The sequence below is a fragment of the Struthio camelus genome, chromosome 2 (assembly GCF_040807025.1).
Source record: "Struthio camelus isolate bStrCam1 chromosome 2, bStrCam1.hap1, whole genome shotgun sequence".
In the NCBI taxonomy this organism is placed as follows: domain Eukaryota; kingdom Metazoa; phylum Chordata; class Aves; order Struthioniformes; family Struthionidae; genus Struthio; species Struthio camelus.
Window position 1 is genome coordinate 50,860,312 of NC_090943.1, and position 27,440 is coordinate 50,887,751.

At 42.3% G+C, this 27,440-nt stretch overlaps 1 protein-coding gene across 1 annotated transcript in view; it reads left to right on the top strand.

The window, feature by feature from the left end:
* The first annotated feature begins 12,057 nt into the window (after nt 1-12,057).
* CDCP1 (CUB domain containing protein 1) overlaps nt 12,058-27,440 on the top strand; it is a 33,320-nt gene continuing 17,937 nt past the window's right edge. The window contains exon 1 of the mRNA XM_068935656.1: nt 12,058-12,428. Coding sequence (XP_068791757.1) covers nt 12,356-12,428 — 73 coding nt within the window. The 5' untranslated portion in view covers nt 12,058-12,355. The remainder of the gene's footprint in view (nt 12,429-27,440) is intronic.

Below are 27,440 nucleotides of genomic sequence, written 5' to 3' on the forward strand. Positions count from 1 at the left end.
TGGGACACCTGTCTGCTGTCTAGGGTGGCTGAGAGAAGAAGAAAAAGTTGAAATCTCATGACTGCCTCAAAAAACATGAAAGGATGTGGGATTTTTGTTGCCTGCTCGGCATACAGCCCCGCACAGTTTTCTGCACATTTGTGAGAATGCTAGCCATATGATCACATATGAGCTGGTTGTGTTTTACAAAACATAATTCAGTTGCATGGTTAGAAGCTGGGAATGAGATAAAATAAGTTGTATTTGATGGGACCCCAACCCATTGAAGGCTAACCCCACTGTGAGACAAAACTAATTCCACCCGATATGTCCTGACCAGTTCCGGTGAGTCACTTCTTGAGGGAAGCAACTGACTCAAAAGGAGCAAGGGAAAGGAGCATATATAAATGCCAAGGTTCACTAAAGTCAGGGCCCTGCTTATTAATTTAAGTATGCACTTAGATAATTTCATAATCACCATTATCGATGTTGTCCTGACACTGGCCCTAGTTCAGTAAAGCCTCTGAACACCTGATTAAGTCTATCCTTCTAGGATAGATTATTATTTCCCAGAATAAAGTATAATTGTTTGCTCATACTTAAATTCCACTACTCTCAAGTTGCACATTTGTTTAAGGTTATCCTTGAAAGAAGAGTTTCCTGCATTTAACTGTATCTGTGCTGCAGCTGTAAAACACATTTGTTTTATTTGGGAATTACTCTATTGCAATGATTAGTGAGTACACATATGATGCTAAATAAGGAATGCAGATCTGCATGATCTGTCCTAATATACACATTATTGATCATAAAAAATGGAGGAAAGAATAAGGCCTAGTTATAATAATGATGCATGGAATATTTTCAAGTCAACAAAGTAGTCTGTCATAGATTTAAGTCATCCGGCATATAATTTTGGTCAAAAGCTTAATTATTTCTATGTTGTTCATGGTGGCTAGATGAATTGTAGCAAGCATAGGGACTGCTTATGGCACTTGAATAGAGATACAATTAGTTTTGGAAGACAAGTGAAATTCAGCAAAGCTTGAATGCAGGGCTTGTTACCTGAACATACACACACAAAGGATCTGAATACCTTAAAAACTTTTCTCCAGGCAAACCATTTTAAATGCTTTTGGTGATGTCTCTGATTTGATTTGGCAGATATATTATACAGTGACTGCAGAAACATTTGTTACAGCTTGTTCATGATCTTATGCCACCATGAAAGAAACAATCCCAAGGGGACTCAAGTTAGCCTTTGGTCAATTAGTTAGTATGGGGCTTTTTTATCATCGCAGCACCGTAAGGAAATGCTGAATTATACCCTTGTTATTAGACAGTCATGCTTATCTTAAAGATCACAAGTTTTATGCGAGGATCTTATCCTGCAGTCTTTTGTCTTTTGCTTGAGATTTCACAAGATGGGCTGGATGGAGCCGCAAAGTGGACAGGAGATCTGAACAGCTGCTCCCCATTACACTTTGCATTGAGCAAAGAGGTGAATCACAGACTGCTTGGTAATTTTGACCTTGGTCAAACTACTCATTCAAATAAGGGTTACTCATTTATGTAAAAAATATGAGCAGGATTTATCCACAAGCATGCTTCAATAAATAGATAGCTTGCAATTTTCTTGTGAAACTGGGTGTGAATAATGTGTTGTTGTTATAGTAGCATGGGAGATAGATTGCTGCCTCCAATATGTTTCATTTGTCTTTGGCTTATACTTATTATCTTCTTCTTGCTTACATTTTAAAGGGAGCCTATCCAGGAAAATAAATAGAATCTGTACTTCACGAGGGAGTGCCCCCCTTCCCTTTTGTGCTATGCAAAAGGCAGAAGGAAAAAAAAAAAAGTATTAGCAAGCAAGAGTGGATTTTTGGCTGTTATATATCAGTCACTGCTTCTAGGTGGTGATCAGACCCAGCAGTGGTTCAGCATAAGATGTACTGCCTTACAACATGAGAGATTGTAGCTTGAAAGGAATAACCCGCCTGTTAGTAAGGAAACGGTTATCATAAATCACAGAGATAGGCAAAGCAGAGAGCAGAACCATTCTTGAGACTTGGACACTTGTGAGTCTCTGGGAAGACACCCAATTTTTTGTCAGAGATAAGTTATATTCCATCATCTTTATCCTTTCTCTAAGTGAAATCATAACAAACCAGCTTACCAGAAAAAACATTCCTAGATGCTTAAGGACTGGTTATTTACTGCATACATTGTTGTCTGATTGTCAGTTTATACAGACATCTCTGGTACAGATGTTCAAATACTAATAACAAAAGATATAAATAGTATGCTTGGTAAACAGCTTGAAGAGTAGAATAAGCTACTACCAAATAGCATATATGCCTATATATATATACTCTGCTTCCACAGAGACCGTATGAGTCATGTAGTGGACCCCATGGACAGACCAACACTTCCTCATGGCTCTCACAGTGATAAGTATGTAATAGGTCCTTTATGTACTGGAGCTATTAGTGATGTGCCTGTATTTATTCTGATAAAAAGATATTAAATTTGGAATGCGCTCGAGACTTTGAGGTTCCCTCCTTAGCTGTGCATATTGTCTAACATTCCCTGCCTTCAGAAATGTCTACAGCTTTATTAGAAAAGCAAATCATGTACATACTGCATAATGTTTTGTCTTTAAAAGCAGGTCATGGTAGATACTGAAACGATGCAATTCACAAAGACACTGATTGTCTCTGGCACTGACATTGACAGTCTTTCCACTGCAGATTCATAGCTCTCAAGAAGGAGGGGTTGCATTCGAGGATTTCCCGTTTTCATTCATACCCAGTAGTGTTCTGGCAAAATATTTGACATTTGTGATCGACATGTGACAAAAGGTCTACGTCAGTGATTAAAGACAGTTGTGGACTTTTATGGGATTTTGGGGTGATGTGTAAGTTAGGTGCAGTTATAACAGGCTGTCCAGGAAACTGAAGCTAAAGTTCTTATTCCACATGTAAAACTTCTAAGACTTTCCTGGAAACGCTTAACAAGTAAGAAGCAAGCATATGCTGAAGCTATTTTAAGCCATAGAGAATGTAGCAAAAAAGAGATATTCTCCCTAAGAGGATAATGTGAAGTGTTACAGGCTTTTTGTTTTAACTGGAAAATTTGCAGTTAGATCCAGTGTTCACCAAAGTCTAGGAGACTTGGACATGATGCTCTGATTGTGTTGCGTTTACATTTTGATTGCTCAAATAGCTCCATGGCAATGGCTCCCATGCTGTTGCAGTGATTCCTGGGGATTCCAGGATGCTAAGCCAGGGAGCTTTCATCTAGATTTGAATTCATCTTTCCAGAAATCTGAGGTATTTATGTCTAGCAACCTAACTCAGTTTTTAAGGAACAAAATGTGATATTAGAAAGCCTGTTTAGGAATGGGAGCAAATTGTCAGTCCTGACACTTGGCAGAAATTAGTCATCTGCCCTTCGTTTCTGTTATGTCCTCCCCTATGTATCTCACTAGCTTTGCTTCACAAAGCTTTCCAGCAAGGCTAGTTAGCCAGGCAGAGAACTACGCTCACCGGGCTGTATTTGTCCTTGCATTACCTTTTTTACATCCTGCTGGTCCAGAGCTGCATTGTGTCATACAGATGTACTTTTAGCCTCTGTGTACCTCAGTTACCTAATACTTAACAAGGAAGAATAACAATACCTTTCTTTATCAGTGCTAAAAAGATTAAACCCATTCAGAACTGGAGTGTGCTCAGATGCTCTGGTAATGGAGATTGTATAAGTGCAAGAAATTTTACTTTCAGTTGAAGTTACGGACTTCAATATGTCTCTTGTTTTCAAAAGAAGCTGGAGAAGAGGCCTCTTTGTCCTTTGGTGAGAGGAGCCGAGTTTCAGAAGAGGTGAACCCCTCAGAAGAACCCCCCTCATAAGAGAGATGGATGTTCGAAGGCACAGATCAGCAGAAAACAGACAGGGAAACTTCCTGTAAAACCTTTTAGTGTGGAGAATGTAGAGTCCTGGGGCAGGGTCTAGTTCTACTGTGCATCTGCAGATCATGTCTTTGGGTACTAACTTAGTAATGCTACAGATGCAATAAATTAATGAACCCCGAGCTTACACATCAAAGGACAAAACCCAAGTGAAAGGCACGGCAGTGGTCATTATTAGAAAATCAGTGTTTCTCAAAAGATATTGGGCATAGATTTCCTATGGTGATTATAAAAATACAGTGACATATGCGAATCAGAAAGCATTTAATTGGCATAGATGCTGGCTTTTCCAAGGGCAAATAATGTTTCCAGTACAGTTTCTCAGAGGCCTTAGAATCCTAGGATTTTAAAGCTAAACTTCAGAGAACATCTACTTTATACTGAGAAGGCTTATCAAACTCCTAGAAGGAATAGAGTCTAGGTAAAACATTACTTTACAAATATCCAATTATTGGACAAGGAGAAAGTGCTGGGGAAGGCAGGAAATATGAGATCCTTCTATATGAAAAGGTTCAACATCTGTTTCTTTCCTGGTTCCTGTCTGTGCATTCAAGCTCAGCAGAGGGCACCGAGCCCTCTCAAATGAGGCTTTACAGCCTGCTACCTTCTTCCTGACAAAGTTGTACATAGAACAGGAGGCAAGAGAGTATACTGTCTAGGACAGTACATCTGCACAAAGAAGTAATTGTAAAAATCAGTTGGCTCATGTTCCACATTTAACAAAACATAACAGATCTTCCATCTGAGAGAAATATTCTGCAAAAAGTAGATGCATCATGTCTCCATTCAGTTCTGTAACAGGATATAGTGTAAGTATTTGGCATATGGTTTAAATTATATTATTTTACCTGCTTGATTTCATTTTGGCTTTTTCCTTTGTGCTATCATATATTCTTGCTGTTTTAAACAGGTAGAGTCAGCTGAACATAAATGTCACCACTGCAGAGAGCTCATACACAAATCTATTCCCTGCTGGAATCTCAAGCCTCTCTGAGCTTTTTACATCAGTGAATTTCACGTTCATTGAAGTGAGTAGGGGCCGATCCTGGCACAGTATTTACAGCCTATCCCCTGCTTAGGTGCTTAAACCTTCTTGACTTCAAGTTCTGCACATTTGATTCTGAAACACATTCAAAAGAGAGGTTACAGGCAACATGAGCCAACATGGCTAACAGGTGCCAAATTCTGTAAGCAGTAGGACACAAGGAGCTGCTGCATCTCTGACTCCTCAGAGAGAACAACAGAGTAGCCAGGTACGTACAGGTCAATTCAGGAGAGACGTTCCATGCAAGTTTGTGGGGACAAACATAGAAGTGAGACACCTTTGCTGGCTTGTTTTTGCAGTGCCCTCCCTCCCAGCAGTATGCATCAAATGTAAAAAACCTCCCTAGGTTTAGAGCTGGGAAGAGCAAATTCAGCTGAAAATCCTAGTGAATCTTCCTGAAGATTAGCCATTTGGGAGCATTCAGTACATAAATACTAATTGTCTCCTGAAATAGTCTCCAATATCTTTGTGCTATCAAATGGCTTTTTTGTGAGCTACATAAGAAATCACAGCTTACAGCATCCTTTTATGTCAGGTGTCGTGACTATACAGTGAAAGGACATAAAGAACAGGAGAGGTGCCTGAGGACTGGAAGAAAGCCAATGTCACGCCAGTCTTCAAAAAGGACAAGGAGGAGGACCCAGGGAACTACAGATGAGTCAGCCTCACCTCCATCCCTGGAAAGGTGATGGAACAGCTCATCCTGGAGGCCATCTCCGAGCATGTGGAGGACAGGAAGGTGATCAGGAGTAGTCATCACGGATTCACCAAAGGGAAATCATGCTTAACGAACCTGAGAGCCTTCTCTGATGGGCTAACTGGGTGGGTAGATGAGGGGAGAGCAGTGGATGTTGTCTACCTGGACTTGAGCAAGGCTTTTGACACTGTCTCCCATCACATCCTCCTAGGCAAGCTCAGGAGGTGCGGACTGGATCAGTGGACGGTGAGGTGGATTGAGAACTGGCTGGATGGCCGAGCTCAGAGGGTTGTGGTCAGTAGCGCAGAGTCTAGTCGGAGGCCTGTAGCCAGCGGTGTCCCCCAGGGGTCAGTCCTGGGTCCAGTCTTGTTCAACGTATTCATCAGTGACCTGGAGGAAGGCACAGAGTGCCTCCTCAGCAAGTTTGCTGATGATACAAAACTGGGAGGAGTGGCTGACACACCAGAGGGCTGTGTTGCCATTCAGAGGGACCTGGACAGGCTGCAGAGCTGGGCGGTGAGGCACCTCATGAAGTTCAACACAGGCAAGTGCAGGGTCCTGCACCTGGGGAGGAATAACCCCATGCCCAGGACAGGCTGGGGGTTGACCTGCTGGAAAGCAGCTCTGCAGAGAAGGACCTGGGGGTCCTGGTGGACAACAAGTTGACCATGAGCCAGCAGTGTGCCCTTGTGGCCAAGAAGGCCAATGGTATGCTGGGCTGCATTAGGCAGAGCGTTGCCAGCAGGTGGAGGGAGGTGATCCTGCCCCTCTCCTCAGCCCTGGTGAGGCCCCACCTGGAGAACTGTGTCCAGTTCTGGGCTGCTCAGTACAAGAGAGACATGGAGCTCCTGGAGAGAGTCCAGCGGAGGGCTACAAAGATGATGAGGGGTCTGGGGCATCTCTCCTCTGAAGAAAGGCTGAGAGAGTTGGGCCTGTTCAGCCTGGAGAAGAGAAGACTGAGAGTTGATCTGATCAATGTGTACAAGTATCTGAAGGGAGGGTGTCAAGAGGATGGGGCCAGTTTCTTCTCCGTGGTGCCCAGCGATAGGACAAGAGGCAACGGGCACAGACTGAAACACAGGAAGGTCCATCTGGACATGAGGAAAAACTTCTTGACTGGGAGGGTGACAGAGCGCTGGACCTGGTTGCCCAGAGAGGCTGTGGAGTCTCCTTCCCTGGAGATATTCAAAACCCGCCTGGACACAATCCTGGGCAATGTGCTCTAGAGGACCCTGCTTGAGCAGGGGGGTTGGACTAGATGATCTCCAGAAGTCCCTTCCAACCTCAACCATTCTGTGATTCTGTGATTCTGTGATTCTGTGATTCGTTCTCTTGAACAGAGATAAAGGAACATAGAAAGTTCATCTTTACTCAATATTAACCTGCTCTCTCTTAATATCTACTAGGATGATGCAACTACCATACAATAGAAACACATCACTTTTATGAAACAGAGTAAGTAAAAATAGCTTACAAATAATTGTGATATTACATATATCCATGCATACCTCAGTAAAGAGCTAGCATATTCAGTATACTCCAGCAATAGGCTTCAGATAGTGAAAAAATTATGCCTGAAATTTGCTAGGGTTCCAAAAACATGGTATTTCCTGTGCTCCTGCAAGAGATATTGTGCTTCGCACCATTATCGTAAAATCCTAAACCAAACTTACAGCATGGGTAGGCAGATGTTGTGTGTCATCACTTATCCTCAACCACAGACGACAGCGTCTTGCTGAACAGCAGAACCTGAGAGTCAGCGCAGAACAGAAACTCTGGCACATCACATCACAGTAAAGCACAGCTGCATAAAGCCTAGTTCAGCACCTACAGAATTGGCTAAGACATCGAAAGCCCTGGGTTCTATTCCCTGTACTATATCCTTAATAAGCCTCTTTTGCTTTACGCACTTCTGCCACCCTTTGCCTGTGTATTTTTAAGCTCTTCAGAGCAAAGCTCTCTCTCACTGCTGGCGCGAGTGAGTTGTGCATATTAAGTATGGCCTTTCTGCATTACTTAGTGCTAGCAATGTCATCATAAAGCAGCTGCTCAATCCAATCATTTTCAATAACAGAGCAGATAGAATATTTACAAATTCCACTAAAATACTCAGTGAGTATCCACCTTCTCAGAAGTGTAGGCTCCTGGTCCAATGCTCTTTGGACAGCTGCATCAGTGCTACACAGCTGGCTGAAAGCTGGTTTGGTTTACACAACAAAAGCAAATGCTATCTTACAGCAGGTGTGTTTCAAGCACAGTGAACTGCATCTTGATTCCTCTCTTCAATGCTACATTGGCCTTTCCACCACCGGCCTCATAGACAACTGCATTAAGTACACATCCGATCATTTCTGGATATGCTGGTTTTGTTTTGCTGTTTAGAGTTAGAGCATGGTAGAAACCACCAGCTTAAAAATTACTCAAGTGAACTTTCTCTCATTAGTACATTTAAATTGCATGTCTCTCAGTGTGAGGATATTGGAATATTTTCTCAGCAGAATTTTCCCAAGGGTGACTGTAGGGGTCTGTGCCTATGTACTGTATATGGTTATTGCTTTAACAATTTCACTACAGAAGAAAGGAGTAGAGAACGGACTCTCATTAGCAACTTTATTGGTAGGAACAGCGCTGGCTCATTCTTAGGCTGGTTCATTTAGCTGTTAAACACAGTGAGTGTGCAGATAAGGAAGCTGAAGTGAGAGACGTGTCCCTCAAAAATATTCTGATTTATAATTCATGTACTTTCATTTACAGCTGTTCAGTGTTTTATTGTAACTTGCTCTGCGGAATTAATACTGCATTTCCAGGCAAAGGATTTGATTCCTATAGGCAGAGAGAAGTTATGTTGACTAACCCACTCACAAATGTTTTTTCATTTTATCCCATTATTTATCTCTTCCATGTCTTCCCTTGCTAAATGTACATTTTCAAGAGGATTAATTCTAGTTCTTTTTCAGAAGTGTATTAACATTACTGTGGTCATCAGGTTAGTGAAGGTCACTACTGAACAACAATACATGGCCCATTGGAAACTGCTTCTACAAAGCACTTTAAGTTTTGTGGAAGAAGGATACTACAAAAATGACAAAAAATGTTAATGATGATTAAACCTTCTGGCTTTCCACACTGTTCCTAGCTGTACTACGGCACTGTGCATTAAGCTAATGAGAGGTGAAAAACAAATTAGCTAGTTTTGATGGAAGTTTCATTGCATGCAGGCACATTCTTATTGCAGATGCAATTATTTCACAATTACTGTGAAGTCTGACTTTCTACCCATGCACTTGCATGCCACATTAAGCTAACACAATAAGACTGGCCCAGATCTGATCTAGCTGACTCTTGTTCTCTTCTGAGAAAATCACTGTAGAATATGGAGGAGGAAAGTAAAATGACACGCACTCTTTTTCTCGCCTCTACTCTAAGCTCAAAGCTAGAGCTGCCTGCAGGATGGTAGTTCTGTTTCACAGACACTTTCAAATTTAGGAAAACTGGTTTTACTCCACATTACAACCAAATCAGGATCCTTCCCATCACTGTCAATATATAAGCATAACCAAAAAAGAGGAAAAAACAGAACTCTCAAGCATAAAGAATGAAGAGAGAGCCAATTAAAAAAAATATTTTTTGTCTTCAATTAAAAGACTGAATTAGGGAATCACTTATCAGCTGCCATTAGCCAAAATGGACATGTGGACAAATTCTCAGCATCACAAGAAGGTTCACCTTCTTGAAAAAATACTCTTAAGCAGAAGTCAATAGCTATTTCAAAGGAAATTTTAGGTGAATGATGTATGAAAGGAAGAGGGTCGTTTATTTTCCCCTCTATTTTCCTTCTTTCTTCATTTTAAAAACAGAGCTGAAACAATTTAAGCAATAGCAATGCTGAGTAAGTTGCTGTTGTGCTTAGCAGATCAACTCATGTAACCAGAGTGACGATTCTTTACCTCTGATCCTCACTCTTCGCTGACAGACAGAGAAAAGGTTGATGTTAAAAGGGTACCTAATTAATAGAATTCACCTTCAGAGCACTCTTTATCACTTCCTGGATGCTGGAGCATCATTACAGAGAATGATACACTTCCATCATTTGTGCTGTATTCTGCCGTCAGGACATTTTGGGGTAGACACTTGGAAGAGCTTGTTAACTTTAAAGCTGCCAGTCTCCCAGAAGTCCACTATAGAGTACTGGCATATCTAGTCAAAGGTACTGATGGAGATTGACTCCTTTTTCATCTACAGCAACCAGGATTGTGACTATCATAAAAAAGTACATTAGCTGAACATGTCTTAGTAAAGTCAACAGAAAATGTCTTCCTTTTTTTTTGTTTTTTTTTTGCAGAGTCAAGTCTACAGAGGGTCAATGTTTTTTGATTTGGGGTAGTTATTTCTGCGTGCTTTCCCATGCTAAATATTTTAAACATTTTAATCCAGCTAACTACACTGTTTATGAAACAGTAAGCATGCAAATCCGGTAGGAAGCCACCCTCCTAACTAGCCAGTCTAGCTATCCTTATTCAGCCCCCTCAACGCTACAGAGAAACACTCGCTCCCTTGTCACCTTGGGAAAGTCATTAGAACTGTTTGTCCCTCAATCCACCATCTCTAAATCAGAAGGAACTTAACTTAGCTGTTTCACAGAGATGTCATAAGACTGATTATTAGCTAATGTTTATAGAGTTTACAAATTATATGATGTGCTTACTTGGAAATGCGGGAGACTAGAGGAGATGACTGAGAGAATATAAGAATAGCAAGACTGAAGGTGATTTCCAGTCCTATATATGTTCCTGCATTACAATTACAAATGATATAAGAGTGTTAAGAATTGTAATGAATTACAAGCAAAGGGACAAAGCAACATCCATTACAAAGCAACATCCATTTTAAGAAGTCTACCACGTTTGGGGTTTTGAAATGAAAAAAAAAAGAAACTGTAGAGTAACATAAAGCTGACAAATTGAAGCCGAATTAACTTCAGTAGGAACGTATTGGCCTTTCTCAAGATCTGAAATATGAAAGAGTACAACTAACATAAGCTAAAATTTGTGACTTGGCCAAAAGTCTTCCTGTTTCTGCAACCAAGTTATATTTGTTTTGCTTCATAGAAAATTAAAAGCATAGTGCTTTCCTCTTTTCTTATGTCAATGAAGTGGCATCAGAACTGATCTAAGACATTATTCTGTTCCTTCTCATGACGGCTGTGAACACTCCTATCCATTCATTTCAATGCAGTCATATAACCAGCCAATTTCTTTCTTATTAACAATGTCCATTTCTAGTGACTGATTTTTTTTCTCTAAGCATTTCCTTTTAGTTGCATATCATTCATTATGATGAACTGAGTAAAAAGCCTCACTATACAGACGACTACTGGACAAAAATTTATGAAAGAGGTGTGAAAATTTCCTGGAATAGCCAAGTGCTGTTATTGCCAGTTGAAATCAGTAAGAGCAAAGGGCATTCAGAATTTTCTAAAGCTTGGTCTTAAATCCGTAAAAGTTCTTGAACTTCTGACATGATTTTGATTTTTCTCCTTCTTTGAACATGAATATTCCTATGTATATGTCCATGCTAACCAAGTGCCACTGTAAGCCAATACAAGGGAACATAGCTGGTTGGTGCAACAGTACTGCCAAAGAAACAAGTCTTCCAAAGCAATTGCATGAAATTATTTAGAAGATGAACTATCCCAACTTTCAGTGCTAGAAGTAGTAAGGTATTTACTCACCAGGCAAACACCTACTCCTGACTATCTCAGGATATACTGGTTTCTGCTTAGACATTTTAGTTGCAAAATCCCCAAACATTTAACAAGCAGAATACAAATCGCTGCTCACTGAAAGGACTCTACCTCTGTGTGAAATGCGGCGGCTTGAAATAGCACCTGTATGCTACCACAGAAATGTCAGATAAGAAAGGAGAGTTTCAGCTGAAACTAAGGGATGCTTTGGTAAGCAAGGTGCGTTTACCCAACAGTAGTAACAGATTTGGCACTCAACAGAAGTGCCGCGGGGGGTTTACTGACCAAAAGCATTCAGAACTCTTTTGGTAGGTATTAATAATATTAGATGTGGGTATAGAAAAATATTAGTTAGGCTAATAGCGCTAGAAATAACGGTATCTACAGCTGCACTTTCTCTGCTCTTGACTTATTAACAGAGGGCAGCTTGCTGAACACACTGACACCCCTACCAACCCGGACTTCACAAATGACTGGGATTTTGTGAGAAAAACGTCGGGGGAATACCCCGGTCCGCGCAAAGTCACCACGTCGGATTGCCGCAACGCTTTGGGTTGCCAAGAAATCCTCATAAAGAGTTTTTTTTTCCCCCCTTTAAGTTTGTCACGTCCATTTGGCGCTTTGCGTGCGAGTCCCGAAAGACAGCGGACTACCCGAAAGGAGCACGCTGGGGGGCGGTGTCTCGGGGGTGGCCTCACTTCCCAGGAATTTCGGGCTCACCCGCTAATCCCTTTGGCGGTCTAAACACTCCTCTCGCCGCGAAGAGGAGGAGGAGGAAGAGGCGGGACCTCACCTGCGCCCGGCCGGGCGGCGCCAGCCCGCCTCTCGCCTCCTCCCGGCCAGGTGCGAGGTGGAGCAGGAAGCGGCGGCGCTGAGGGGAGTCCGAGCCCGCGCCCGCCTCGGCGCTGGGCCCATGCGGGGAGATGGCGGCGGGCTGGGCGCTGCTGCTCGCCGCCGCGCTCCTCTCGGCCTCGGCGCAGCTCCTCCGGCGGGAAGGTAGGGCCGGGCCGGGCGGGGCGAGGCGGGGAGGAGAGGGGGCGCTGCGCTGCCGCTGCCCGGCGGGTCCCTCCCGGGGAGGGGGCGCCGCGCTGCGGCGCGAGCCCCCAACGGTCGCGGGTCCTTAACGGTCGCCTCGAGGCGCGGCCCCCGCGGGAGGGGGAGGGGCGCGCCGCTGGGGTCTCGGCGGGAAGGACACCCCCCTTCCCCCTCCCCGCGGCGGCTTGCCGCGCCGACTAGTCGTCAGTGTAATTATTATTAATTATTATTTTGCTAAAGCGTACGGTAGACGAGCGTGAAAGGTCCTTGTACCCGTGGGGAAGGTGCCCCCCGCGGCGGGGCGGCCGGGCTCGGGCCGGGCTGGCGCCGCGGGGAGCCTCTCCGGCCGAGCCGCCTTCCTCCTCACAGCCCCGCTTCTGCTGCTTTCCCCTCTTCCCCCTTGGAAGATGGTTAAATTTGCGCTTCCTCCGTATTGTATTCTGTGCTAGTTTTAAAAATAAGTTATTAAAACGCTGTATGAATGCTAGAGGTGTAGTTCTAACCCATTCCTTTCCTTATTTATTTTATTTATTTTTTTATTGTAGCCACTCCACAGAAAGGAACATGCGTTGGGTGTCTTTTCTCTTACGCACGTAGACGGCAGTAAATGCAGAAAGCTTTGTAGGTCCTAGTAATCCTTGTCTGCTTCCCAGAATGAAAGTTTGCTTTGCCGTAAATGACTTATTGTTTGGAGAGAAACAAGACATTGCTTAAGTATCTCTTTATGTTCCGGGATTCTTGGACACAATTTCACACGTGTTGAATTAAGGACCTTCTGCCAGAACCTCTCATCTATAAATTCCTTTTTCTTTCCTTTTTTAAATAAATACTACCAAGATAACTTACTTGATCTTTCCGTTTTCCCTTACTAGAGTATTGGTTGTGCAACTAACTTCCCAAAGTCTTTTTCCCCCCGGACACAAGGAGAGGGGGCAGAATTATTTATTTGTGGGGCAAGAGCTCACAGGGTTGTGCTGCTTGTTGGGCTTCTGGTGAGAGGGTCACTGCAGTGCTGATGGCCTACGCTTTTAGGCAGAGAAAATGGTTTTTATTAGACAAACTGATAAATTGTACGCGCAGGGAATCAGAAAGGCTGGAATGCCCAGGTACTGTAATGAGAGATTGCTGCTCCCTTCCAACTCTGTCTCTCTTGAGCTTCCTTGACGCTTGATGCAATCCTGTGTGTACAACTCTCAGAAAAAAAGTATTAAGTCCTATCCGCAACCATGAAGGAATTCAGAGTACATACGTAAAGACAGCGTGTGAGATTTTACTCAATTTCAAAATCTTTTTCAAATCTTTCAAAAATGGAAGCATAGGAAGTTCAAGTATATCTTCAAACCTGAACAGGCCATTTTGTAGCTGTTATTCCTGACAAAGAGTCTTGAAATATGAGTCCTTCTATACAAAATGACTGCTAAGTTATTTACAGTGATTATAAAAAAGCTAGAGAGTCTGAAGTGAAGTCATGCCTTTTTAACGTTTCTGTTCCTTTGACTGAGCTGGTTATGTTTACGTGTGGCTTACAGGCATCATTACTCTAACTTTGTGGTCTAAATGTTGTTTGTGAAATCTGGCAGCACTGAAGTTTAAGTTTCAAGCTATTTTGTCTAGAACTTTTAAATAAAATATTTTTATTTATGCATAGCCTGTAGGAATCAAATTAATGATGGCTATTTCCCTCTTTGAGCCCCTTCAAAGGATAAGGAATACTATATTGTGGTTGTTTTTCTCTTTTTAAAGAAAGCAAACTTGAAAAACCTTAAGACTGTTTTTTGCAAGAAGGAGAGGAGCTAGAGTTTCCAAAGATCTTTTATCACTGAGGTAGCTAATCAAAAAACTTCTCAATTGCATCTTTTTTTCCTGTATGAGTCTAGATCTTTGCTAGGATATATAGCAGCCTGTTAATCATGTTCTTCATACGAACCACCCTTAAAGTGTCTACTTGCACATTCTTTCTCAGACTACATCATCAAAATCTTCTGTACCTTTTTTTTCCATGAATCTTGTTGATGCCCCCCAGGAAGCTCAACAGGCTTTGCTCTTGAGGTGCAGTATGGCTCTGTCAGAGCCAAAGTCCTTGATTTTTTGCTTGTTGCCATCATCTACTCCAGCTCCTTCCCCTCTATTGCATTTAAAACATCCAAATTGGAATTACGCATTCACCCATGCTATTGGCATTAAAAAAATGATTACACCTGCTTTATGCAAAAACACAAGACTCTGCTCCAAGGCAGGAGTGAATTGAGCCCACGCTATTAATTTTTGGTTGGACCTAATAGTGGGCAGGATATTGGCTGTGTGGTTGTTCAGGGAGCTCTGGGTGCAGAATCTGTCCCTGGAAAGCCAAGGGACAGATTGCTAGCATGGCAAAACAAAATCGGATGGAAAGGTGCAGGAGAGTTGGAGTGAGATGGTGAGTCAGATGAAGAAAGTCTAGTTTATTCTTATTTTTGCAAAACCCCTTTAAAAACAAAACTCTTGTGCGATCTGTGTCTTTCCTTGCTCCCTGTTTCCTCTAATTTAAGCTAAGGAAAGAGAAACAGTTGTCTTCCTTCACAACCAGCGACTTTATCTTTGGGCAAGCCATGAAGTTGCTCTGTAAAGCAAAGCTACGAAAAGTGAAGTTGTACAAAACGCTGCTGGTAGCTAATGGTTGGCTAATGGTTGGCTGCTACTAACAGAGGTCCCTCTTCCTGCCTCCTTCCTCCCTCCTCTCTAGCCATACGCTTTCTCCTCACTTGCCACTCTCCTGCACAAGCCCCAGAGCTTGTGCATGCTAGGCTTCTCTGATCCTCTAGTATTCACTAACCCAGTGTCTTCCCTCCCCACAAAAGTAAAGGTGGCTCCCTCTCTGCTGGATTAGTGAGACAGACTGGCCTGTTCAAGGGATACTCGCTGAGAGTCAGTGAGGTTATGGTGCAAGTGGGATGAGAAAGGAGGGAGAGGGGAGCAGTGCCTTTGCAGGTATGGTAGCAAATCTTGTGCATCTGGTGTATGCTTGATTGTAACGGGAGTTACTGACGTTATGCTCAGTCAGAATGATAACTAGAAGATTTCCCTTAGCAAGGTTTTGAAAAACATAAGATACTTCAAGTTAAGGAGTTTTTTTTTCTTTTTTCAATTCCTCACACAGTATATTTGTAATTTTTAAGGAGTTCCCTTTGCACTGGTGGTTGATCTTTGGTACTGGCTCAGTTGTTGCCATGTTTTGACTGCAAATCACAATGATCTTCCTTTCAGTTGGATTAGGTACAGATTCAGGCTGTGTGTGCAGAACCACGCACAAGGCAGTTATGAGGAGTGTCCCTTTTCTGGGACTAGTGGGGCAGCTGCAGATCCTGATGTACCTTTCTTTAGAACTGTTACCTGTCATCCTTAGAGAAGTCCTTTCTTTTTTCCCCTCCTCCCTCCATTCCCTTGCTGACACACAGCGGTATTACAGTCTTGTCTTTTCCTGTAGGAGCCTTTCCATCTGTATGTCAAACGTGACTAGTCAAAGTAGTTTGTCTTTTGGTTTTTTTTTTTTTTTAAATGCATTGTTATACATAGCATAAATCATTAACTGAAACCTTGGTTAACTTATAGTTGGAAAATTGCATAAAGAAGTAATTGGCAGTATAGCTGTGCATAGGTGTGGGAGTGTGGATGAAGTATTACGTATCTGACCTTTTAAATGGGATTTCCAACTCAAGTCTGTCTCTTTAAAGCACTAATAATGATGTTAATCAGACTTTTATAAAATCTATAACACATAAGGTTGTTCTAAACATGAAATATTTGTAATAAAATCTGCATATGTATATTTAAATTTGTTTTTTTAAAATATCATTGTTGGTGAATTAACAGATAATGCTACTTTGTTTCATGCTCTACCTTTCAGTTAAATTTTCTTCTCAATTGAATGATCTGAGTCACATGTGACTCTTAATACGCAAAGCTGTTTCTTTTCAAAAAGCAAGCTATTATCAGCTTCTTTCTGGTGTTCCAAGGTAGCACTGACAGAATATAAATAGTAGGCCTGTTTTTGTTCCTTTAAAAGTCAGTGGAAGCTGGATTATTTCCATTCTGAATCACTATTTTGTTCACTTGATCAAGACCTCTCCTTTTAAGACCACAACTGATGTGCATGAGTATTCAGCTTAACTTTTTTTTTTTCGCTTGCCTCATACCATTATCAGTCTAGAGGGCTTACTGTTTTCTCTCTAGAAATTGAGGTGTGTATAGTAAGTTACCTGCTCTTTGTTTGTCATAGTTCTGGTCTTACTAGCTTAAATTTTTCACCAGGAAATAAAGAAGAAATCTAGACTCGAGGGAAAAAATGTTTTATTTTTTTTGAGGGAAGGAGATTTTTTTTTTAACCAGTGAGTCTTGTTGGCTGTTGTGATTTTTTTTTTATTTGTATTTTTTTAAGTAAGATCTGAAAGGAGGCAGAGGTAACATGAAGGCCCAAGTGGGGACATAAGGTGGTGGGAGAATGAAAATATTTGAGTACTAATCCACTGTATTGAATTTATCATCAGTAGCAGCACAAACAACCATCAGTTTGTGTGCCATCACCAGTGATCCTGAATAGGTAATGGTCTGTGATATTCTTCAACAACTGCATTCCTGGTCACGGAGTTACTTGTACACAAAACTGAAAACAATACTTTTTTTTTTTTTTTTGAAAGGGTGATCGTTTAGTTAAGAAATAACCCAGGAGGGAAGAATCTGGTGTAGTGGGCCAGTACTTGAGGCTGGCTTGTGACGTGGTTGGTGGCAGCTCTTTTGGGTCTGAGGTGGTCATTAGAGCTGCAGAGGCTGGAGTAGTTGCTCCTGGTGGCGGCTGCTTCCTTTCCCTGCTCCTGCACTAGCTCTCGTGTTTGCACGGCTGCATTGTGAACTGCACTGAGGAAACTAACACGGCCGAAAAATAACTCGGGTAGGGGAGAGCGGGCCAAGAACGCTTATATTGCTGCTCGCTCAGTCAGTGCTGTGCAGCGCTTTGCATGGGCACAGAAGTGCTCCCTATCATGCAGCGAAGGGCACAAGGGAAGAGCAAAGGGGTGGCGGGGGAGAAATGGGGTGGCAATGCAGAGGCTGCCGAAGCTCGTGCCTGTAGTACTGCCATCAGCCGTGGACCTGTGGCATGGAGGAAGTAAGTTCTTCAGCTGGAGGATTGCCCTCCTCTCATTTTCCTTCTGCCTTGTGTTCATTGTCTCGTACAAATCCTTGCAGTATAACAGGAATTTCTAGACGGAAGTCAGGGCTTGCTTTATGAAATAAGGGAAAAACCTTTCCCTTACCTGGTAGCAGGTATCTGTTGTAGCAGTTGTGTTCTAACTTGTCAATGACTTAAATGAACATCTTTTCCTCTCTCAGTATGATAGATAAGCAAGTAAGAGGAGAGCTACTGAAAAACTAAATTCTGGCTTGAAATATGTAGCAGCAATATTTAGGCAAAAGACAGGGCTTGGTTTATTGAAATGGTACTTATCACCTTACTTGATTGAGATTATATATATACTTTTTTAATAATAAAAAAACTTTAGAATTCACATTCACTGGGACCACAGTCTTAGATAATGACTGAACAGCTTTGTACTTGGTTCATGATAGAAATATTTCATACTGGAAAAAGCATGAGGAGCAGTTCTTTGTGAACAAAGTCAGACACTTGTATTTTTGCCTGTATTGGCTGCTACAGTTAGGAACTAAAGGTTACTTCCTGCAGGAGCATACCAATGGGGTATTTGACAACAGTAAACATTGGCCTGTGTGACAGGGATAGTGTATTTGCAAATTAGTGTAGGTCATAGATGAATAGCTCTTATACTTCTTCCTTCTGAATTTCTCCTTACTGATTTGATTTTAGTTTTTTTTTTTTTTTACTGTTTTGTTCTTCATTCTTGGGCCTGGTTTTCGTATTCCTGTGCTCTCTGCTGTTTAAGGTGGCCTGCCTTGAAATGATTGCAAATAAATTTTATGACTCTCTGTTTATCTCTATGAGAACAAGCTGCTGCTATCACCTGACAAGCAATGTGTGTGTGTGTATTCCTGCGGATCACTGTCAAGCTATGTGCTGCACTTTGTCATGTGAGGAAGATTTCTATATATTCTCTATGTTCTATTCTTCCTACATGTTGGCAGATGAACTGGTTCTGTTGTATACGGGTGTATTAGATACAGCTGTAATACAAGTCACTATAAATAATACTGAAAGGTGAGAGCAATTGGGGAAAAAATTGCTTGCCTCTTGAAAGTGCTTATGGCTAAACATGGCTTTCTTCAGTTGCTGGGAAGTGATACAGACAAAAGCAATCTGCGAACAGTAAACACCTCTGAGGTTGTACTCATTTATGTTCTGACTGGTGCAGTGTAGTTTGTAGTACTGTGTTATTGCTGAGGCTGTTATTTGGAAAGCTACCTATCGGTTACTGCTTTCACAAACAGTTTGTTAAAATGAACTAAATTGATCGTTGCTTTTCTTGCTACCTCTGCAAGGCCCTCCCACTGTCTCCCGGACACCCCTTTGCGCTCTCCATTTGGAGACTTTCAGGCCTTAGTCCCCGCTGAGGAACTCTTAGAAAGGTTCAGCTTCAGCAAAGCGTGTGCCAGGCTTGACGATACAGAAAAATGAATATTGAATATTGATTTTGATCTAACAGGGCTCTTCTTGGATAACAGTCTATCCTCTCCCCTCACTTTTAAGTTTCTATTACAATATTCTCATTTAGTTTCATTGTCCTTCCTAACTGATGAAGGGCAAAGGGAAATCTAGCTATCGGCTAACAATGGGTGCTGATGTTTGCCTAGGGATTCATGAGAGGGCTACAAGTGACTCAGAGGAGCTATTGGGAGATGACTGCTGATAGAGCAAACCCAGAGTCAACAGCCTAAGCCACTACTGGCAAACATGTGGCTATGTAGCCAGATGTGAACTTTGCATAGGTGGAGAATTCCACCCAGGTCAAACATGTTGCATGGACCAGCAGTAGGACTATGCTAGTATGAAGGCCACATCAGCCAAAAAGCCTGATACTGCTAGGTGTCCCTAGCAGATTAATTCCTGTCCCAGCCCCTCACTGTTAGGACCCGTTGCCATTCTGCACCTGTGAACTATGCCCAGAACTTGCCAAATCTTGGCTCTTTGGGTATTGTATTTTAGGCCTATGGGACACAGACTTTAATATATGACTTGTCAAGTCAGGAAGTGCAACTACTACAAATCCGTACTTATCAACCTTTACCCTGCTGTGGGTAAGATTAAAGACGTTATCTTAACAAAGCAATTTCAGCAGTTTCTGGAGCGTTAGCTGTCTCACCGAGGCTGTTTTGGCATCATTATCAAACCTTAGTTCTGGAACAGAAAGCATACCAACTGTGACATTAGTTGATTTGCTAGCACAGTTTGGAGCCAAACCATTTCTAATTCCTTGAAATCAGCTGGTAGCTTTTGATAGTCTCTCAGTAGGATTCAGCCAACAGAGCCTGGCCTTGTCCCTCTAGGTGAAGGCTTATCTCCTCTAATGTGATAGAGGTGTGACAGTACAGATTCCTTTTGTTCAATATCTGCTTGTGCCACTAGGGAGTGAGTAAAAAGACATGGGTTGTGCTGCAATTAGTATGCTATTGATTGCTGTCTGATCAAATCAGGGCAAGTCTTCTGTGTCTGTGTTATTTGGTGACAGAGGCAAGACTTAGCTGATTGCAACTAAAGCTGGCCAGTGTAGACGGTATTAGTGGAAACCGTCTAGAAAACCTTAGAGAAGTGCCAGTTGAAGAGACATCCCATAATCTGTGATAGATGTGCATTTCATATATATTAGCAAGATCTTGTTGGCTTCTGAATGCCCAGGAAGCCAGAACTGTAGGACATCAGTGTTTTTTGTGTTTTTTTTTTTTTTTTGACTTATCTCGTGGGGGAGGGAGAAGAGAGTTTTGCCTCACTTGTGTCCATCCCATTGGATACCTTTTTACAATTGTCCTCCCTATGGCACCTCAGGAGAGCCATGCAACAGCCTGCTTCAAGCTGTGCCTTGTGGTTGCTTGGTGAACAAAGTAAGCAGGGTTTCTTGCTGTCAGAGAGAAATCTTATTATGAGACGCAATCACACCAGCACTTGAGGGTCAGCACTGGCTGTTCTGCAACTTTGGGTGGAAAGACAGGCAAGCTGCAATCAGTGAAAACAGGTGATCTGAAGTTTAAGAAGTGAGAGGCAAAAAGCTGTTGGCAGGATGTTTGGCATGGGAGGGACCTCTGATTGTGAAATGTGCTCTTCCACACTTGTTAACCAGAGCCAAGACCAATGAACTGCACAGTCGTGCTCCAAGATGCTGTTGGCTTAGGCCAAGGTAGGGATAAACAGTGTCATCAGGCATTCCTTTGATCAAAGGAGGCTCCTGCAGTGACTTGCGTAGAGTTTCAGTGTTCCTCATACCAGTCTGACGTTTTCTGGTCAGGTGGTGCAAACCTGTGTATCTTAGGTTTGTATGTTGTATGTGAGTTGGCAGCCAGCTTACAAATAGAAATTGCTGAGCTACTGCTTCCTACCTCTACAAAAGCAACAAAACTTCATATCTGCAAGAAGATGAATGCTAGAGTTAATATTCTCCCTTCCATAATTACAGCTAAGTTTGCCAAGTCCCAAAGTGTATTTTTCCCCACTTTTGGTGAAAAAATTGTCTTTTAAAAAAATCTGTCTTTTACACACAAAGTATCATGAGTACACATGAGTATCTTAATTATCCTTCTGAAAAGATTCTAGAGAAAGGAGTGAAAGTACTGAAATTTGAGGAATTACTTAAATTTTTTAAAAGTTGTTATTAAACTGAATGGACTCTATTCTTGTAAAGCCTTATGAATGTTAGTTGACTTTTGAATGAGTAGCTTTGTTGGCCTTGGGTGCTGAAGGATCTTCTCCTGTGAACTGTGTTGGGATGGCTTGTAACATCACTCTCCTTCCTGGTCACCTGCCCCTTTTCCGCCACGAAGAGAGGAGACCAAGATGTGTGACACCATCTGTTTCACGTCATCGTCCTGGATATTGGGGTGAAGCTTGCAGGACTGTACTGTGGTGGCTGAGGAACAGACACTCCCTCCAGGCTGCTGTCTCCTGAGATGAGGATGGTCACAATGGCACAGTAGTCAGTGGCAGCATCTATCTGTCAGCAAGCTTTGCAGATTTTAAGCTTTCGTTTTCTGAATGATTCCCTGAAAGCAATCAGTTCACAAAATGTGAACCTCATATCCTGAGCAAGCGTGGTGATGGAAGATAGGTCCAAGCAAAAAAACAAACAAACAAAAAAACGTAAAACAAAAATCTATTTGCTGTAGAAAGTACAACAGGATTTCAACAGCTTGCAGAAAGGAGGGTTTGCTATAATTTGAGAAAGGATTATTGTAGCTTTCCAGTGATTGTGCTAGTGTTCTCCATTTGCTGCTTACAGGGCTGATTGGTAGGTGAAAAGAAAGTAAACAGTATATGGGTTCCTGACTAACTTTGTCAATAGCTTGAAGAATGTAAAGATAAGTACATGATGAATGTCACAGATGAAATTCAGGGAAGTGGCTAATTCTTAGGCAATAGCGTGCTATAGATAAACTGGAGAACTAAAATCAGCAAATATTCCAAAAATACAGGTATAAAACGGTTCAGGTCAGCAAAGCAGGGAGACGTTTACTCCTTAAAATAGTTTTGCCAACATCAGGTCAAAGCATAAGTCAACTGTATGGTGAATTGTGTTGAAGATGATGGGGGGGAAATGAATGAATGATTGGGTGCAACTGGCCCACTTAGCTGGGCCATTAGGATGCACATTTGGGATAAAGGAGCTGGGACCTGTGACCCGCATTGTGCGGGAGACAGCCTTGAGGTCGTCTCGCCAGGCTTAAGGTGTTTGGGGTGGATCGCTCTGAACTTTTCCTACTGATGCTGTTCTGTTCTGCACTAAGGTCATCTGCTAGATTGGAGACGGGAATTCTTGGGACTTGAAATGGAAATCGCATAGCTTATGACTGGGTCACTGGGTTACTGAGCCGTATGCCCTGCTACCCTCTGTCTTGCAGGGACATTGGCGGTAGATGTTGAGGCTGTTCTGCTGTGCATAAAGTTAAGGGTATACCTGCCTGAGAACATCCCTGGAGCCTGTAAGAGGCAGTAAGCTTTTCAGGACGGTTTACCAAGCTGCCTCTTTCTTTCCCAGCACTAGGGAATATGCACATTAAGGCTCTGTGGGAGCTAGGCTCCTGCTGTGTAGTTTAGGTGATGGTTAAAGCACTTGATCTCCCAGCTACCAGCCCTAGTGCTGCTGAGTGTCATGCAGAAGTTGCCTCTATCCCTGTACTGATGCTGTGGTATAAGGCACTTGGGATTAGGGCGTTTTCCAGAGAGGTGAGACGTGGGGTTTCAAATCCCCCTCAGGCAGAACAGGAATATGAATCCGGATACTTCATATCCGGAGTGAGCATTGCAGCTACTCGTCTTCTGCTGTAGCCTGTCTCCTCCAGCTCCCTCGGGTTTTGTGAGTGGTATCTGAGTCAGCCCAACCCAACTGTTTTTTATTAAAAAAATGCCTGAAGTGGAACAAATCCACCATTTAACCAGAACAAGCAAACTAACAATTTTTATGCATTATTTTGGGGGAGGTTAGCATCTGGGATTTTTTTATTGTCATTTTTGACTTGTTCTGTCTTCTGGTTTAGGGGCTGGGTGTCTGAGGTTGGTTTGTTTGTTTGTTTTGAATTGCTTTAATCCATTTGGTGAAGTCTCAGGAAGCAATTATCCGTAGATGCTTATGGATAAATGGTGCTATAAAATGCAGCCCTTTAGCCAACACAGGTGAATGCTAGCTGGGGCTCTGTTCTCGCTCCGTTTTGTTTAGCAAGGTACTAAACACAGCCATAAAAATTGATGTCCTGCCCAAGACCTTTCCTTGTTTATATGTATGCTTTCTCTCTGTGGGTGCCGCTGGCTCCTCTACCTTCCAACTCTCTTTTTACATTGCCTCTCCCTCTTGTACAGGAAAAAAGTCCTGTTTGAATATACTTAGATACTAGGATATTAGTGTCAGTTGCAACAATAGCAGAATTTAGTCTAAATTCTGCAGAATAATCTCACTTGTTTTACGCTATGTAGTTAGTTTCCAGATCTAGTCGGAGAGTTTTCAGCGCAATAAAAGCAATGAAATGTTTGGAAGATTGTCCTGTTGAGAAAAGGCTAGCCAAGGTGTGTCTGTGCAGGAAAAAGCATTACTGAGTAATAAAGGGATGTTGTGACAAGACAACTATTGTGAAGGTGCTGTATTAAACCAGGATGAACAGTAATGAACTTCAATTGCTGCAAGAAAAATGTAGGTTAGGATAGGACAGTTGAATAAATATTTAAGAAAGATTGCAGAACTACAATCACTTAGAGGGGAAAAAAAAAATAGGATGAGATCAGATGTCGACGTTAGCCTGTGAACCACTTCCATCCAGGCCAGCTTATGACTGGAGAGGTCACCTCTGACATCTTCTGGCCCAGTGATTTCATTGTTGTGTAGATGGAGGGTAAATCCAGCTTTAGTAATGCTTCTTTTTGCTTGCTTGAATATCCTGTTTGTCATCACTGTGCAGCATTAATGATGCACACAAATTCCTTCTTTACAAGAAGTCTGTATAGTTACTGGTAATCCTAATAAAGGCATGCGGTGGGAAGCACAGACAAAGATGGATCAGTGTGAGTCATGAAGAGACTGAGTGGTTCTTATAAAAGCACTGCAATAAAGGTAATTTTAAGTAGTCTCCCTATACTGTTGCATAGGTATGTGTGGTGTTTTTTTAGCCATCTAGTTATTTGTTTAATGACTTTGGGATCACTGGATGTACCTTCTTTTTGTATGATTCTTTTTTCGTTTTCCTACAGAAAATGAGACTTGATAGATTAGTATGGTTTAGCACATCTCTAGCGGCTGACTGTTATTGAAGTTATGGCACTGCGCTCTTATTTCTGTGTCCAAAATGATTATTTACAGAATTTTATTTTAGCTAGATGCTTATGCAATGAACCAGCTTAATTCCTGTTCTTATGTGTGTTTCTAGCAGACACCTTTTTGAGTGTAGCTGAGTATATGATCTGCATCTTTGTTGCCCAATATGATGAACTGGGATACTGATCATCATGGCACCTCTGTGTTTTTTGGGCAGTCCCTGTTTTGCAGGTGGAAGGCTGAGGCCCAGTCCGTATCCGTGCTGGAAACTGCTACTGAGTTGACCCTATTCAAGCCACTCTTGAATCTTGAAGCACGAGGCTGGCCTCTTGCAAGCTTGAACCAGCGTTGTTTTATTTTGCCCCTGTCTTTGCCTTTCCCCTTGAACATCCCTAAGCTGAGAGTACAGCTAGCTTCTCTTGCGTGCTATGCTGTGTGTGTGTACCACCTCAGGAATCTTGTCTCGTGGTCATTGCCCAATGTAGTCTTACCTGCATAGAAGTCAAACAGTATATGGTCTGAAAATAACAACAACAAAAACTCCTCAGTACTGCCCCCAAAACCGGGGAACTGAGTTCAGGTCTTCCAAGGATGGGAAAAGTTTATACTTTAATCTTTCCACAATGGCTAAAGCAATGTAGTTGATTCAAAATGTTAAAAGGCTTAAGGCTATACTCAAACTTAATCTTCATCCTCCCGCTAAACAGAGATGACCTGAGCAGTGCGCGAGCACTTAGTGCATAATTGCTTTCCGTCGGTGGCCCTTGTGTGCTTTCCAGTTCTGCCTGGTTGGCTAGTTAGTTGTGCTGTTTCAGAGGGAACAAGGAAGAGTGAAAAGTTTACATGTTTCCCATGAAAATGGGGAACAGTCTTTTCAGTAATAGTCACAAACAGTAGGTGGATGTAACAGTTACCACATACAATAAAGAAACTTCTTTAGTAGTTATTAATTATCAATGTTAAACTATTAACAAGTCATATCTGGATGACATAAACGTCAGGAAAACTATGACACTTTTGAGCATTATGAGTATTAAAAGCACACAGTGGTGTGGAGAACAACCTCGACTAGGCTAAAAGTAGTTGTTTCACTTCTGAAAACTGCTTTGTTTTGAAGAACCAAGAGGAGCAGCTCTTATTGCTAGCTTTGCTTTGCTGTTTTGTTCTCCCCATCCCTAGAAGTTACCCTGTGTCTGTCTTGTTTGTGTTTGGAACATCATTGCATTAGAGAAAGAAACGTACATGTGTTTTCTTGCGTGCACTCCTATGGATTTGCTTTAATAGACCTTGCAGAAGTACTTTGTGGATATCCCCCCCCAGTATCCACACATCACAAGATGAAGAGCATTGCAGAGAAGTTTGCAAGCATAACCTGTGTCCCAGTAAACTTAGCAGGCTTCTTCTCCATTGACTTTAGTGAGGCTTGAGTTGTGCCCAAGTGAGGAATTAATTCAGTACTTCATGTCCATCTTCATGTCTTTCTGGTAAGGTCCTGTATTCCTTTAATTTCAGGGGTAGGAAAAAAGGGATTGAGCCGGGACTTCAATTCTGCTGTTGTCAGTAGTCCCTTGTAGCACTGTCTCTGCCCGTCAGCTTCCTGTGCTCTCAGGCAGGTACGTGACTGTCGCAGCTAAAGTGCAAAGCGGCACGCGTGAAGTTGGCCTCGTGTTGTGATGGAGTGACTTTGTAAGATGCTTCTTCAAAATCTCGTATTGGAAACGCTTGACTGACACGCATCAGACTTTCTACTAGGTCCTGGATGGTTTTCCTTCTCTGGAGAACGTTGTCTTCCTTTCCTAGACACGCACAACTGTGACCTGCAGTGGTATATCTGGTGGCTGAGGCAAAACCTGCTTGACAGGATGACCTGCCTCCCTCATTGCCCAGAAGGGGTGACTTTGTCCTCCTGTGCGAGTGGACTAAACCTGTTGTTTCAGCTGCTGCGTCCCAGGGCTGTGGTTTAGATTCGGAAGCGCAAGCATTCTTGTAGTTAGACCAACATATCAAAGCAGTCTTCTGCATGAACTGTTCTGTTTCCTTCCCTGTGGTAACTCTTAGCCTGTATTGTGTCCTTATTTCCTGGGAAAACCATAACACAGATTAAAAACTGTGTGAAAGTGTTTTTAAAGCAGAAATGGAAGCATTACTGGTTGTTATTTTTCATCAGTGCTAGCTGTTAGAAAGGGATGAGGAGTCCAATATAAGCTGTCAGGTCAGAGGACTGTCCTGTTACTTAAAAGCTGTAAGAAAGTTACTCACTGACCACATTTACTAATGGTATGGAAGGTGGGTAAACTTTTTGTTACAAGTATCTGTAGAAATTTTCACAGTATTTGAGGTTTTCCTTTAAAGCCTTTGATCCCAGAGGCAAATAAATAAGGCAATTTCAGGGGCTTATTAAGTCACTAGACTTCAAGATTATGTAGAAAAGCCTAGAAGTCTGGGAAAGGCTCGAGACTAACAAAGCCAGGTATCTCTTAGACCACCCTCTCCTGCTGTGCTGTCCCCAGCAGTGAGGTTTTGATATCTGATCTTTGAAATCCTGGAGCTGGAGTCTTTTTGGTGGCAGCAAAGGATAACCTGTGCTGATTGATAGACCTTCAAAGCTTTTGCAAAACAGTACAGGGAAAGTTGGGCCCTGCAAAACTATGATATTGCTGCAAAATCAGGAGTTTTTAAATTGAAATTTTTTAAAAAAAGAGAGGGAACTTGAATCACTAATGATTTAGGCTTATTTCTGCATTTATGAGGGCTAAAATTTTGAGGTGGGTAGGTTGGTTTTGCTGGGCTGAGAAGTGGGGCTCTGACCGTAATCCTCTGCCACGAGAGGGCTCTGCCGAACAAGGGTTCCCTTGCTTCGCTGCCGAACCCCTACTCGTGCTGAGCCCTCCCAGAGCCTCTGGCCAATTTGTCGATAAACCGTTACCTGTTCAGTATGACAAGGTTATTTAACAACCAGTTTATTCTGTGGCTCCCGTACTTAGTGTGAGAGCTGCTGCCACTTCAGTAGTGCTTGAGGATG